Below are 13,133 nucleotides of genomic sequence, written 5' to 3'. Positions count from 1 at the left end.
CTGGGAGGACAGAACACTGGTAGTGCTGTCTACATCACCAGACAAGACTAGCTAGAAGGAATGAGAGTCAGATCAGAGTGTGTGATAAAACATTCAGGGGCTATGAGGACGTCCTGGAGCCATAGTAAAAGGGTGGTAAGGGACATGTCATATGCTAGGAGGGGATGGGGTGATTATGGGAAAGACTGTAGCCTATCACGGCTAGCCCGGGGGAAGGAGATGGGGACATGATCGGCATCCTTTCGTTACATTACACACGCAGTGGATGCAGAGTGGGTAGGGAGCAATCAAAAGGGGGAAAAAGTGAGGAGGGAAGGTTAGGGGAAGGTGAGAAACATTTGAAGATGTAGAGATCATAAATTTAACAGACAGACAGACCGGGAGAAAGATCGAGAGAGAGGAGGAGGGATGGGGAAGAGGAGGGGAGGGGGCCAGAGCCCTTTGCTGCTAGGAGGGAACTGATTTGGTTAGAGGACAACACTAAGAGTTGGCAAGCAGCTCTTCAACAAACGAAGGTACCATATACCAGACTGAGGAGGGTCTGCTAGAAGGAATGTGGGGGATACAATGGGGGAAAAGAAATTAACAAGAAAGGGGAGAGCAGAGGAAAATAAAAAAGGGGCCGACAGGCTAGGTTGGCAGAGGTCATATAGGAGATGTGGGGGTACGTCCCAAATTGCACTCCATTCCCTACAGAGGCCTGGTCAAAAGTAGTGCACTACATAGGGAATAGGGTACCATTTGGCCCTATCTTATAGGAGATGTGTTCTAGCCTCTGGCTCTTCATATCTTTTACATTTCTAATTAAAAGCGATAAAGAGTGAGGGAGGCATTAATCCACCAGTGATTTCCCAGTTAAGGTTTTAGAGCAGGCCGTAAACCAGCCAGCCTGGCATCATTGATTTTATAATTAGCTACCGTCACCCTAGACTTGAAATGGGGGGAGTGGAGTGATGGGGGGAAGCGAGGGAGGGGTGGAAGGAGAGAGAACTGCAGGTAAAGAGGAGCAGGAGGGTAAGAACAGAATGCAGAAGGAAAGATGAGACACGTGTAACTAACAAATTAGCATCAGAAATGTCACGCCCCGAAGGAAGCGGCAGAATTTTTTGAAAAAACATTTATCTTTCATCAAAAGACAGACACATCACACACAATTGATACACATACATGTTTATTTTATTACAGAAACCCACCCACACGAACAGACAGTATATAGTATTACCAATAACAACTTTATATAAGTAAGATGACCTCAACAAACAAACATACACACCAGAAAACCACTGGAGCCTTATTGCAATGAGAGTAGGTAGCTGTCCTGAATAGAAGTTACACTATACACCCACGTAGCTCACAGTAGACATAGACATAGAACTTCCCACAGAAATCTAGAATGACGACTACAAAACCATAGATCTCAGTGCTACGGAACTTTTGGTGCACATACCAGGATGTCAAAAACACCCACCCAGGGTAGCAAACAGATTTGTAGTACTAAACTACACTACCGGTATAGCTCAACAGGTTACAGACTTTCACTATGGCTACAACCCATGTGTGAACAAACTGTTGTCCTATATAGTGGCACCAATACCTCTACCCTTTGGACTAACTCTTCAAACCTTACCACACAGTCGTGATAGATAATACAGTTAAATTGACCTTCAGACAGAAAATCGGGGAAAGAAAAAGAAATGAGTATGAAAAAAGGAGGAAATACAACACACGGTGGTAATGATTATGATAATGATGATAGACGACGTAACATAGACAGGATTAATGACGAGCATCACTGTGTGAAATGAAAATCAACGTTTCGTTCCCAAAAACATCTCCTGTAGCAAAATAACAGGTGCAAGTGCATGTCGACCAAGCAAAGTTGTCRCTGGCGCATTATTCTTCATTAGCAAGCTTTTAAACCCTAGCTTTAGTATTTTCTTCTTATTACACATATCAACTCTGTAGCTTAAACTAAAACTGGATATAATTTCATTACGATATAACACAAGCTGAGTATTGGTAGAAAATCATGAAAAATGTATTTATTGACCCAGTAGTAATCTATTCCAGGCCTGTCTTCCATGAGCTATAAGAACAACACCCCCCAACAAGTACTGCAACGTCAGTATCCATAAATTAGATTATGTTATGATGAAATTCCTTCGTTTACCAATTTGTTCTTTTAGGTACAAATTTAGAATGGTTTCTTCCCTCTGAAGCAGATACTTTCTGTATACCACGTWCAGTGAATCTAGTGCATTACTAATGATCTTCTGGGACTTCTAAAGACATATTATTCTTGCTTTAAAACAACACACTGCTTTACGATTGAAATCTGGTATCATGTATGAAAGTATTGCAGTGGCTCTACAGCTACCAGCATGCAGGAGCAAAAGCTTTATGTTGCGGAGGATAGAATATTGGAAGTAAAATATATTGTGCAACAATAAAACATGAGAGAACATCAAAATGTCATTCCTCTTGCCCTAATTAGTAGCAACCACCTTTCAGAAATGTCTCTTCCAGTCAACATTCAACCTGATTGCCCTCCCACTCAACTCAGACTTCCACCCTTTTCAGAAGTGTTTTCAACAGTTCTTCCCCATTTTGGACGCATCTCTATCTTTGAGTGTCCTTTCAACTAGTACTARAACACCTCTAATGAAGCAAGAATTTAAATGTCTAATAATGAATAACAGAAAATGCTTATAATATAACATCTCAGGTTTGAATATAAGGAGGAAAAACATTATATGTATCTGTACTTTACAATGATTCTTCGAACAAAGTCTAAGTACGTTTTAATGACTATTATTACAGTAGTCGGAAGTGTTTAAAGTTGTCGCGCCGACGGAAGTGTTCAAATCAACTCTTAGACTTTAAAAGGAGACAGATACATTCACTCKAAATATCTTAATTACAGTGGCTGTCATGATGCCTCATAATAACGGCATCATAAAAATGACATAACACCGGTCATAAAGCTCCCAACATCACTCCTCCTGCAACTGAAATAACRCTGCTATGGAACATGAACTATTAAACATCTAACTAAGACTTAAATGTTAAACGTTTCACGCTTTAGAACGGACACGAGAGGTCGTAACTATGATTTGAGCTGTCACGACCTGTTATGACAGGCATTATGTCATTCTTAGGACCATGTTATGTACAGGTGCAGCAGAACAGCCTAGAAGTCACACATCAAAGAAGAAGTTCATAGAAAATGTAGAAGCAAATTGCATATTAACATCGTTTGTCAGAGGAGAGGTGAGTTGTAGTGTGTGTGTGTGCTTGTGCGCTGAATACTGAATTAAAAGTAACGAACACACTGACACTGATGTTGTTGACTTGGTCCTGTATCTCCGCTCTCTACCACTGAGAGGTATTAGCCAGGTCACTGGAAGAGAGGGAACAACGAAGAAAGGAAAGGGTGTGAACGATCAATCAAAATCAATAATCAATCAAGACCTTTATCGTCCCAATTACATTTGTAGTAGAGTCACGGTACAGCAGAACTGTAGAAAAGGAACACATACGAGAAGGAGGGAGGGAGAAATAGAGAGTGAAAGAGTGGGAGAGAGAGTGCTTTAATGATGCTGAAAATTGGCCTGTGACTCCAGTACTAGCCTGTAGCTAAATCATTGCTATAGCCAGCTGTCAACTTACCTGTCCCCTTGTCCTCCCATCTCTCCCCTCCTTCTCCCTCACTGCCCTCTTCCCTCCCTCACGCTGCCTCCGTCGTACACGCTCCCTTTCTCCTCCCCTCCACACTCAACTTCTTTTACGACCCGATATTCAAAACGTCAATCTCTGAGAGCCATACTCAGCCTGTCATCATAAAAAACAGCCCTCTGTGTGTGGGTGTGTGAAGCTGCAGTGCATGTACTGCATGAGAGTGTGTGTGTGTGTGTGTGTGTGTGTGGGCACGCAAGTGTGTGTGTGCTTGCATGATACCTGAGGACTGTGTCTGTGGTCTCAGGCAGCAGCAGGGCTGTCTCCTCTCCAGAGCTGTGTCCTCCGCACTGGTCGGTGTTACCCTCCTCCTCCTGCACACACACACACACACACAGAGAGAGAGGGGGGGGGGGGGAGACAGAAAGAGAGAAAGTTAAAGTGAGTGGTGAGGCATACACATGTAATAACCTAACAATAAGGCCACAATAGGGAAATAAGCCACTGCACAGGCAGCTCTCTAAGTGCCTTTCTGAGATATACAGTTTATCGGTGACAGTTAAATGAGCCACAGACAGAAGCACTGGAGATAGCTGCATGTTATCAGCTAAGGAAACAGCCTGGCTAATTGTACAAGAATTAGTRGTGTGTGTGTGTGCGCGCATGTGCACGTGCATGTGTAAGAGCATCTGATACCGTCTCTTACCGACTCAGAGCTGTGTGTTAGGGTGTCTCCGCCCGACTGCCTGGGCAACAACAGGGGAGCGGGCTGGCTGATGACGACGCCCCCTCGGGACAGGGACCGGGACATGTCTCTGGGGGAGGAAGGGGGGGTGGAGGGGAGCAGGGAGTCAGGCTGGGTCTGGGGGTCACACAGGCTGTAGTGGGCCAGGGGGCGGGAGGAGAGGGGGGGCTGCCTGGAGTGTTGGCGGGAGGGCTGCAGGGCCTCAGGGTTCTCATCCTCAGAGTCAGACAGAGGACTGTCACGGAGGCCTGTCAGACACACACAGAGTAGAAAACAACAGTGGTAAGTGATCGTCAGAGCAGGGCAAGGAGTTCTCCCTGACTGGGAAAAGCTCCTGGCTCTCGTCTCCACTTATCTCGTGATTGGTTCAAGTAATCTCAGATCCAAGTCAGTGTAGAACTAGAATATCTTGTTGGGACAGCCCACAGATCAAATGAGCATTGTTGTACATGTCTCTCAGTGCTAGGGTGTCTCCACGGTGTTAGGTGGGTTCCTCCACTCACTGGTGGAGGCGAACACTGCAGCACTCCACGTGGCCTCTGCCAAAGCCTCCCTCCTCTGTTCCACCTGACCCATGTACTCCATCAGGTCCTGTACAGAGCAGAGCAGGGCCGTCAGAGACTCGTTTACACATAGACAAGTGTTATCCCAAGACAACTAAGGCTCATCACCAAATGGACCCCGGGCCTCTACACCTCTTGACATGTATAGAAATCTATCTTAAGTCTCCGAAGTGGGCAGGGGTTGGCAGTTGATTTAGAAATGTGTCTGTATGTGGAGAGTGGGAATGGTGGTTGAAGAGATGGAGGTACAAAGGTGGGGGTCTTGCCTGTTGCTCCAGCAGCAGCTGTTCCTTCTCCTTCTGGGCCACCCTCAGACTGGCCTTCAGCTCCTGGAGCTCCCTGCATGTCTCACCCAGCTGCACCTGCAGGGGGCAGTCATCAAAAGAAGGAGTCACATACTTATATATACACAGCCTAACCAGCAGCACAGCACAGGCAATTAAAGAGACGAGCGAACATGACCCAGCATGTTGACAAAAACATGTCTCATTTAACGCTTTTATCCAAAGCGACTTACAGTCATGCGTTCATACATTTTACGTAAGGGTGGCCTCGGCAATTGAACCCCAAAACCATGGGATTGCAAGTGCCATGCTTTACCAACTGAGCCATACAGGACCAACAAGGCTGAGTGGTCTTCAATACTGTATAGCACGCCACATGGAATGTCAGCATCCTGAGCAGAGCCATGAGCTTGTGTAGAGAGTTGATTTAGTTTTTTGTATCTATGAATAGCTTGAAATGTTGCTTTGCATGTAGCCTATGGTCTGTGGTACTGTAGGTGTTAGTTTTTACCCGGTTACAGTCCTTCTCTCTTCCCAGCTCCACTTCCACCTTCTCTCTCTCCATCCTCTCCTCCTGAAGCTTCTTCTCTATCCGCTGCGTCTCTCCATTTAGCTTCTCCAGCCGCTCTCTGGCCTTCTGCCATGGGGGAGACACACACACCGTTTGACACAAGTCATGCTGCTGGGACATTCTGAAACTTGAATTCAAAGTTCAACAGGAGATACTGAGAAATTCTGTATCGAGAAGACGTGAGGCTTTCCTAGTGGTTGCAGCTATCGCATATAGTGGAACAGAAAGAGGAGACCTTGCACAAGCATAATTTCCAGCATAGTAATGCAATCTCTAGTTCAAATCTGTGTTGTGTATATTAGTGCGGTACAGTTGTCAGTGAGGGTTCTGTAGAGGTTGGCCTACCTCAATGGAGAGTCACTATCATTGTAAAACGCTTTGACTACTTGAGTAATCCAATTCATGTGATTAAGTCCATCCATACGATGATCCTTGTCATTACCTCAGTGCTGCACTGCAGGCTCTGTCTCTCCAGGGCCCAGTGTGCTCTGCCCTCCCTCAGGGCCAGGCTGGCGTCGGCTAGCTGCAGGGTGAGCTGTGCCGCCTGGAGCCTGGCCTGGTGCAGTTCTGTCTGGCCCTGGTCCCTCTGAGCCACCAGGGCACACAGCTCTCCCTTCAGGCCCTCAGCACAACGCTCGCTGGCCCCCAGACGCTCCCGCAGGCCCCGCATCTCAGCCAGGGCGACCTCGCTCTCCGCCTGATAGGAAAGACAAGAGGAGATGATAGTTCAGCAACAATAACATGGTTTTTGTCAGATGACCGCTGAGGCCACGGGACATTGGGAACTTTCCTGTCACATTGTCTTTGACCAACCCTGCCACTCTCTCTCTAACCGCCCATCCATATTTCTCCAGCCAGCAAAGTTTGCCATGGTCGCTAAAATAACCTCAATAGCATGGTTAGACGATGATGGGTGAGAACGAGGGACCGCAGTGGGTACTGCCATTTTCCTGTTGCATTGTGTTTTGTTCAAACCCCTACATCCTTTTATTAACTACCCTCGGGCCCTCTGTGGGTGGTGCCAGCCTCACCTCTTTCCGCTGTGCCATACTCAGCCTGTATGTGAGGGTGGTGATGGTATCCCGTAGCTGTAGGGCGTGTGTGTCTCTCTGGGCCAGGGAGCTCCTCAGACCCTGGAACTCAGCAGACAGACTGCGCAGCTCCCCCTCGGTCTGCTCCAACTTGAGCTGAGGAAGACACATGGATGTAGGAAGAGGAAGTTTGGGATCAGACATGATGTTAGTGTTCGGCCCCAAAATGGCTGCTGTGCTTCACCCAGGTAGGATGCTACATGTTGGTAGTGAAACACACCTGGAAAAAGCACTAAATAAATCCAAGCCATTATAGTACCTGCAGAACTTTCCTCTCTTTCTCCTCCTCCCTCCTTTGAACTGCTTGCTTCTTGGCCCTCTCCTTCATCCTACACACAAAGACGGGGTTAGCATTAACCAGAGAACAGCGCAAGAAAAACAGGCACGCCGATGGACAAAGAGAGAGATTGAGGGAGATAAGAGGATGGAAAGAGAGATCAAAGAGAGGAATTGAGGGAGATAAAGGATAGAAAGAGAGAGATCAAAGAGAGAGGTTGAGTTCCAGGGAGATAGAGAACGTCTCTGACCGCTCCAGCTCAGTCTCTCGTTCCAAAGCCTTCAGTGCCAGGGCTTTAATGTCATCCTCCAGCTCTCTGATTCGCTGTTCGCTGGCTGCTTTCATAGTCAGTATGGAACTCTTCTCTTGAGCCAAGGCCTCCCCTGAGGCCTCCACCTCCTGTGATGGGGAGGGAGAGAGAGAGAATCTACATTCTATACAGAGTATGTACAGTATCCTGAGACTCCTTTGTAGATGCTGAAGCACATTTGATCTGTAAATGAACTGCTCCCGTTTTGACATGAAACATAACAGGAGAATGTACATCTGAGGTTGTGATCTTGTCGTTCTACGTCAAATTGCATTTTTACAAAGATAAGTGCTCATGACCAGACACTGGGGCTACTTGGACATGATCAAATCCCCTCGGCACAGACATTAATCCTGTCTTGTAATGTTACTGTACCTCCTGCCTCCTCTCCATCTCTTCCACCCTGTCTCTGCTTTCTCGCAGCTCTTCCTTCAGGTCCGCGATGTTCCTCTCCAGCTCCTCACACCCTCTGTCCCACGCCTCTCTTGCCCTCCTGTACTTCTCCCTCTCTCTCTCCTTCATCCTCTCGGCTGCCTCCCGTGCATGGAGCAGCTCGGCTCGCTCCCGAAGACACTCTTGCAGGCGACTCTGGAGGGAGAGAGAAAACATTAAGTGCCTAAAAGATGACCCATTTCCATCCTCTATCTCTTTGTAATTGACTATTGATTCTCACCTCTGCCTATTCATTTCATCAACGTTCATTCACCCTCTCTATAACTGAAAGAGGATATGGACATCCCTCTACAGTACTCTCTCTCTCGCACCTGCACTCRCTTATGCCCACCTGCAGTAGCTCGGCCCTGGGTACGACCAGAAGCATGTCGGTCCCCCCCTCCTCTCCGTGGGCTCCTTCCTCCAGGGTGACCAGGTCCTCCAAAGGCTTAGGGGCGCTGAAGGTAAACTGGGAGCTGGCAGAGCACACCTCTCCCTTCCCATCGACGTACACAAACTGGTACTGCTGGGAACTGGACTTGGGCAGATAGGAGGCTGCAAGAGGGAGGAAGGGAGTGGGAGAGTGAAATGGTCAATGGATTATTGATCTAGATGTATACATGCTTATACTGCTAAAAATGTATTTATGACCATGATTTCAGTTATGATGACATGTACACAGTGGTGTAAAGTACTTAAGTAAAAATACTTTAAAGTACTATTTAAGTAGTTTTTGGGGTATCTGTACTTTACTTTACTATCTATATTTTTTTTACAACTTTTACTTTAATACATTACTTAAGAAAATAATGTACATTTTCCCTGACACCCAAAAGTACTCATTACATTTTGAATGCTTAGCAGGACAGAAAAGTGTTGGAGTGTGCCCCATCAGGAAATTTTAATTTAAAAAAAAAAACWGAAAATTGTGCCGTCTGGTTTGCTTAATATAAGGAATTTGAAATTATTGATACTTTTACTTTTGATTCTTCAGTATATTTTTTTTACCAAATACTTTTACTCAAGTAGTATCTTACTGGGTGACTTTCCCTTTTACTTGAGTCATTTTCAATTAAGGTATCTTTACTTTTACTTAAGTATGACTGTTGGGTACTTTTTCCACCACTGCATACACTATAGATAACCAACCTCCTCTGTGACAAGTGGGCATAATCCTGAATGTGCTTTGACTAAATCAGACGCCTGGCTTCTGCATTTAGTCTGTCTCCTCAGTCCTCACCACAGATGATAAATGACAGTGTCAATGATAGCTGTTCATCTCCCTGACACAACTCAATGACACAGCTGCTCTGCTCTGCCTGGCTTTCGGTGGCTATCTGTAGTCACCTCAGCTAGCACTGTCACTACGAGGACGGAGGACACTTTATACGCAGTATAAAGTCTGCAAGCTACTGTGCTGTAATGTTAAAAGGACGCTTTTCACTCTGTGCTCTCCATTCAGTCCTGACTGCCTTAGTGTAATGTATGGTTGGTTATTCAGTCTGGTCTGGTCTTTGTACCATTGTCTCTCTCATCCTCATTACTCAACCTTCTACTTCTTAAAGGAATTCAATCAGAGCCGAACAAAGACTGATTTAAATTCAAACCGAGAGAGAGAGGGAGAGAGCAGGGGGAGAGAGAGAGAGAGAGAGAGAGAGAGAGAGAGAGAGAGAGAGAGAGAGAGAGAGAGAGAAACAATCTGATCGTCTCCTCTCTGTAACACTATGTAACTTATTGAGTCCTGTCTCTGCTTTAAATATCAGTCACGAGCCTATAGTACCCTTCAACAGGGTAATTCAATTTACTGTTTGACCAATCCAAAGTTGGAGCGTTTCCTTACAGACCTTGGCAGAGTATGAATGTTGTGAAATAAAGACAGATACCAGCAGACTGTTGAATGATCTCACACTTTTAGTGACTGTGGATATCTATCTTTATTTGATGACCCTGCAAGTTAAGTTAATGAACTTGGGGTGGCAGGTAGCCTAGTGGTTAGAGCATTGGGCCAGTAACCAAAAAGGTTGCTGGATTGAATCCCTGAGCTGACAAGGTAAAAATATGTCATCCTGCCCCTGAACAAGTCAGTTAATCCACTGTTCCCTGGTGGGCTGCCATTGTAAATATGAATTTGTTCTTAACTGGCTTGCCCAGTTAAATAAAGGTTAAATGAAAAAGAAGAAGAATGAATGTGTGTACACTACTTTCTGAACAGTGTGAATGTTGACCAGGCACACTTTGTATGAAATAGAGGGAGGGTTGGCACACTTTGTATGAAATAGAGGGAGGGTTCAAAGGTGAGGGACTAGTACCCTGGAAGTTAACACAGCAGTTGACATCTGTGCCCTCCTGGTAGCCTTCTGGGGCCAGGGCCCAACCAAAGGTGTGGTAGTCCTTTACTGACAACCATCCCACCTGAGAGAGTCAGACAAGGGGAGAGAGACAGGGAGACATAAAAAAAACACACAAAAATATGAATATATTAATTTTAAAAAACAGTTGTGCATTTCACTTGATTTCCAATCCTCAGGGTGGGTTTTACTCATTTATCAGGTTAACCTTATACCTTGAAGAGTCCGACCCAGTCATGGCTGGCCCAGGTATGTTGTGAGCTGATACTGTAGTGGCACTCCACGCGGCTCTGAGGGAAGTAGCTACTACCCACGTTCCTAAACTCCACCCTCCAAGCCTTCTCCATGGCAACACAATAACACTGGTGAGTACCTGTGGGGATACAGGTGTGACAGAGAAAAAATATGTATGTTACAACATTTCATTTGACAACAGCTATAATAATCCCAGGTAGACAGCAAACCTGAGCCCTGTGTTTCAAACACTTTCAAATACATTTGATTGTGTTGTTTGGTACAACAGAACCAATAGAGTAGTCACCAAATGATACACTTGAAGTTAAATCAAGCACACCTCAAACAACTTCAACTATTTTAAAGTATTTGACTAATGTGCCCAAGGACCTGTTCAGATGAGCATATGGAGAAGTAGGTGAGAGGTGACTGCTGTGAAACAAACTGCTGAGAGAAAGAGAAAGAGTGAAAGAGAAAGAGTGTGGGGAGTGTTTGTTCAGTGAAAGATGATCTCCTCTCAGTGACCATATGGAGGGCACAGAAAAGCATGGGGGAAGGGCACCCCCACCCCCCTGGGCTAGTACAATCTAGATGACAGTTAAGCCCATAATACATGACCACTAATTCACACACTACATGAAAACAACACTGAGACTATTTATTACAGACATTGCCTTGTTGTTATTGTACACCACTCTATTTTTATTTTACCTTTATTTAACTAGGCAAGTCAGTTAAGAACAAATTCTTATTTTCAATGACGGCCTAGGAACAGCAGGTTAATTGCCTTGCTCAGGGGTAGAACGAAAGATTTTTACCTTGTCAGTTCAGGGATTCGATCTGGCAACCTTTCGGATACTAGTCCACAAGCTCCCTGCCCACTCTAATCACGTGTCGACATACATATAGGCCTAAGGTTCACTTCTTGTTTAAAAATCAACAGCCACGTGGGACTAGTATCCAGGCATTGACACAGTAGCCAACAAAATATACATTTGATATCTTTCACTATTGTACTGGCAGGGATAAATGATGACAGGTGTCGGTCTAAATCCCTGTAATACAATGCAACATCTAACTAAATTAAGAGCATTGTATTAAACAATTGCATGGCGCATTAGGTCTATATCTAACATATTTGGCTAACATATGCTCCATATTACTGAGATTACAAAAGTGTGAATAGTGAGAACTCTTGAGAAAGTGTATGAGGTAATAACACGTTCATAAACCATGTATAACGCATTAATAAGCACAACACACACAACTTGCAGCCGTCAGTCCACTTGACACGAGCATTAATTCGTGTTCTGTTTATTTAGTTAGAAATGAGCAAAAGCCCACAAACAATACAATCTGTGGTAATAAACGACTTATTCTATTATATAACTAAAATACCTCTAAACGTCAAAAAAAGAATGTTCAAATGACACCGCAGGAGATTCGTGTCAAGACAAGGCCCACTAGCCTAGCAGCTGCAGTCTCCAGTGTGCGCAATAATAGATTCCAGTGGAAAAAGAAACCCACGTTGTGTGCTATCCAGTGCGCGACTCCCTTGTTGCGCAAAAGCCAATAATCAGGACCATCGGGACCGTTAACCGATCTCACCGTAGTGTAATGTATTTAAAGAAAAGGTATGCACCATCAACAAATACCTGTACCAAATAGGACAATTTGCTCGTTTTCCTTTGTGTTAGTTTCTGCATAGGGAGAACTCTACGCAGATACAGATCGTCAGAGTTTATTTGACTGAGACTCACCTTATTCTGGTCTGTTTGCTCTGCAGATTGTCCAATTGAGCCGTCCCTATTTAGATTAAAGGCAGACAAAGTTCATCCGTATCAGAAAACGATTCAACGTTTTTTAAAGATGCACAACGATGTCTCTTCGCTCTCAGCTGTTCCACTAACCTACAACAATAACAAAAACACACGCATCACAGTAGTGGTGGGTTTTGCTGAATTATGGGAGCTGCTGTTCTTTATAGCTGGATGAAGCACAGATCTGAAGCTAGAAATTATAGGATGAAAACTACAACCCCCGAACACAGAGGAGACGCTCGAAGGTCGGATACGGGAAATCGCGTTCTGTAATTTGATGATTTTCCGCGTCCATGGCTGGTTCATATTATTTTCTCGCCGATTGCATTACGCACGCACTCTCATTGGTCATGTCATGGCCTTAATATAAACGGTCCTATTATAAAGCGCGACGTCATCGATGCGCAGCGAAAAACAACTCATCAGGTTTAATATGAATTGCTTTTGATGAAAGCAATCGTAATGCATTGCATTTGCGACAACAACAAAATGTCAAATTGCTGTAATACTGTCTATCATAGCTCCCAATATGGTCTTATTTAGTCCTGTAAAATGATTAGCCTATGATTTACTTGCCCATCTCCAGGAAAAACAAAAGTCTTAATTCACTCCTGAGTGACACTTGAGCAAGGCTTGCATGCCAACATTGGCAGATGAACAAACATGACTAACGTAGGAGAGGTAGTATTACATGACAACACTCCATTTGGGATGAAGTGCTAGCATACTATAATAAGCATTTCTCTCTCCCTCTCTCTCTGTCTCTCTCCCTTTCTCTCGTCT

General features: G+C 44.8%; 1 protein-coding gene across 1 annotated transcript; it reads right to left on the bottom strand.

Annotated features, from left to right (window-relative positions):
* Nucleotides 1-1,154: 1,154 nt before the first annotated feature.
* Nucleotides 1,155-12,484, bottom strand: calcoco1a (calcium binding and coiled-coil domain 1a). Its single transcript, XM_024005416.2, has 15 exons — nucleotides 12,291-12,484; nucleotides 10,512-10,669; nucleotides 10,258-10,360; nucleotides 8,301-8,503; nucleotides 7,892-8,104; nucleotides 7,457-7,605; nucleotides 7,189-7,258; nucleotides 6,870-7,025; nucleotides 6,281-6,535; nucleotides 5,779-5,904; nucleotides 5,250-5,345; nucleotides 4,924-5,011; nucleotides 4,382-4,668; nucleotides 3,958-4,049; nucleotides 1,155-3,400 (listed from the first exon to the last, which is right to left on the bottom strand). Exons 2-15 carry the CDS (start codon nucleotides 10,641-10,643, stop codon nucleotides 3,373-3,375), a joined length of 1,998 nt encoding a protein of 665 aa, XP_023861184.1. The 5' UTR covers nucleotides 10,644-10,669; nucleotides 12,291-12,484; the 3' UTR covers nucleotides 1,155-3,372.
* Between the last annotated feature and the right edge of the window lie 649 nt (nucleotides 12,485-13,133).

The sequence above is a fragment of the Salvelinus sp. IW2-2015 genome, linkage group LG17, assembly GCF_002910315.2.
Source record: "Salvelinus sp. IW2-2015 linkage group LG17, ASM291031v2, whole genome shotgun sequence".
NCBI lineage: Eukaryota > Metazoa > Chordata > Actinopteri > Salmoniformes > Salmonidae > Salvelinus > Salvelinus sp. IW2-2015.
The sequence above is the reverse complement of the archived record's forward strand: the minus strand, read 5'-3'. Positions and strand labels throughout refer to the sequence as shown.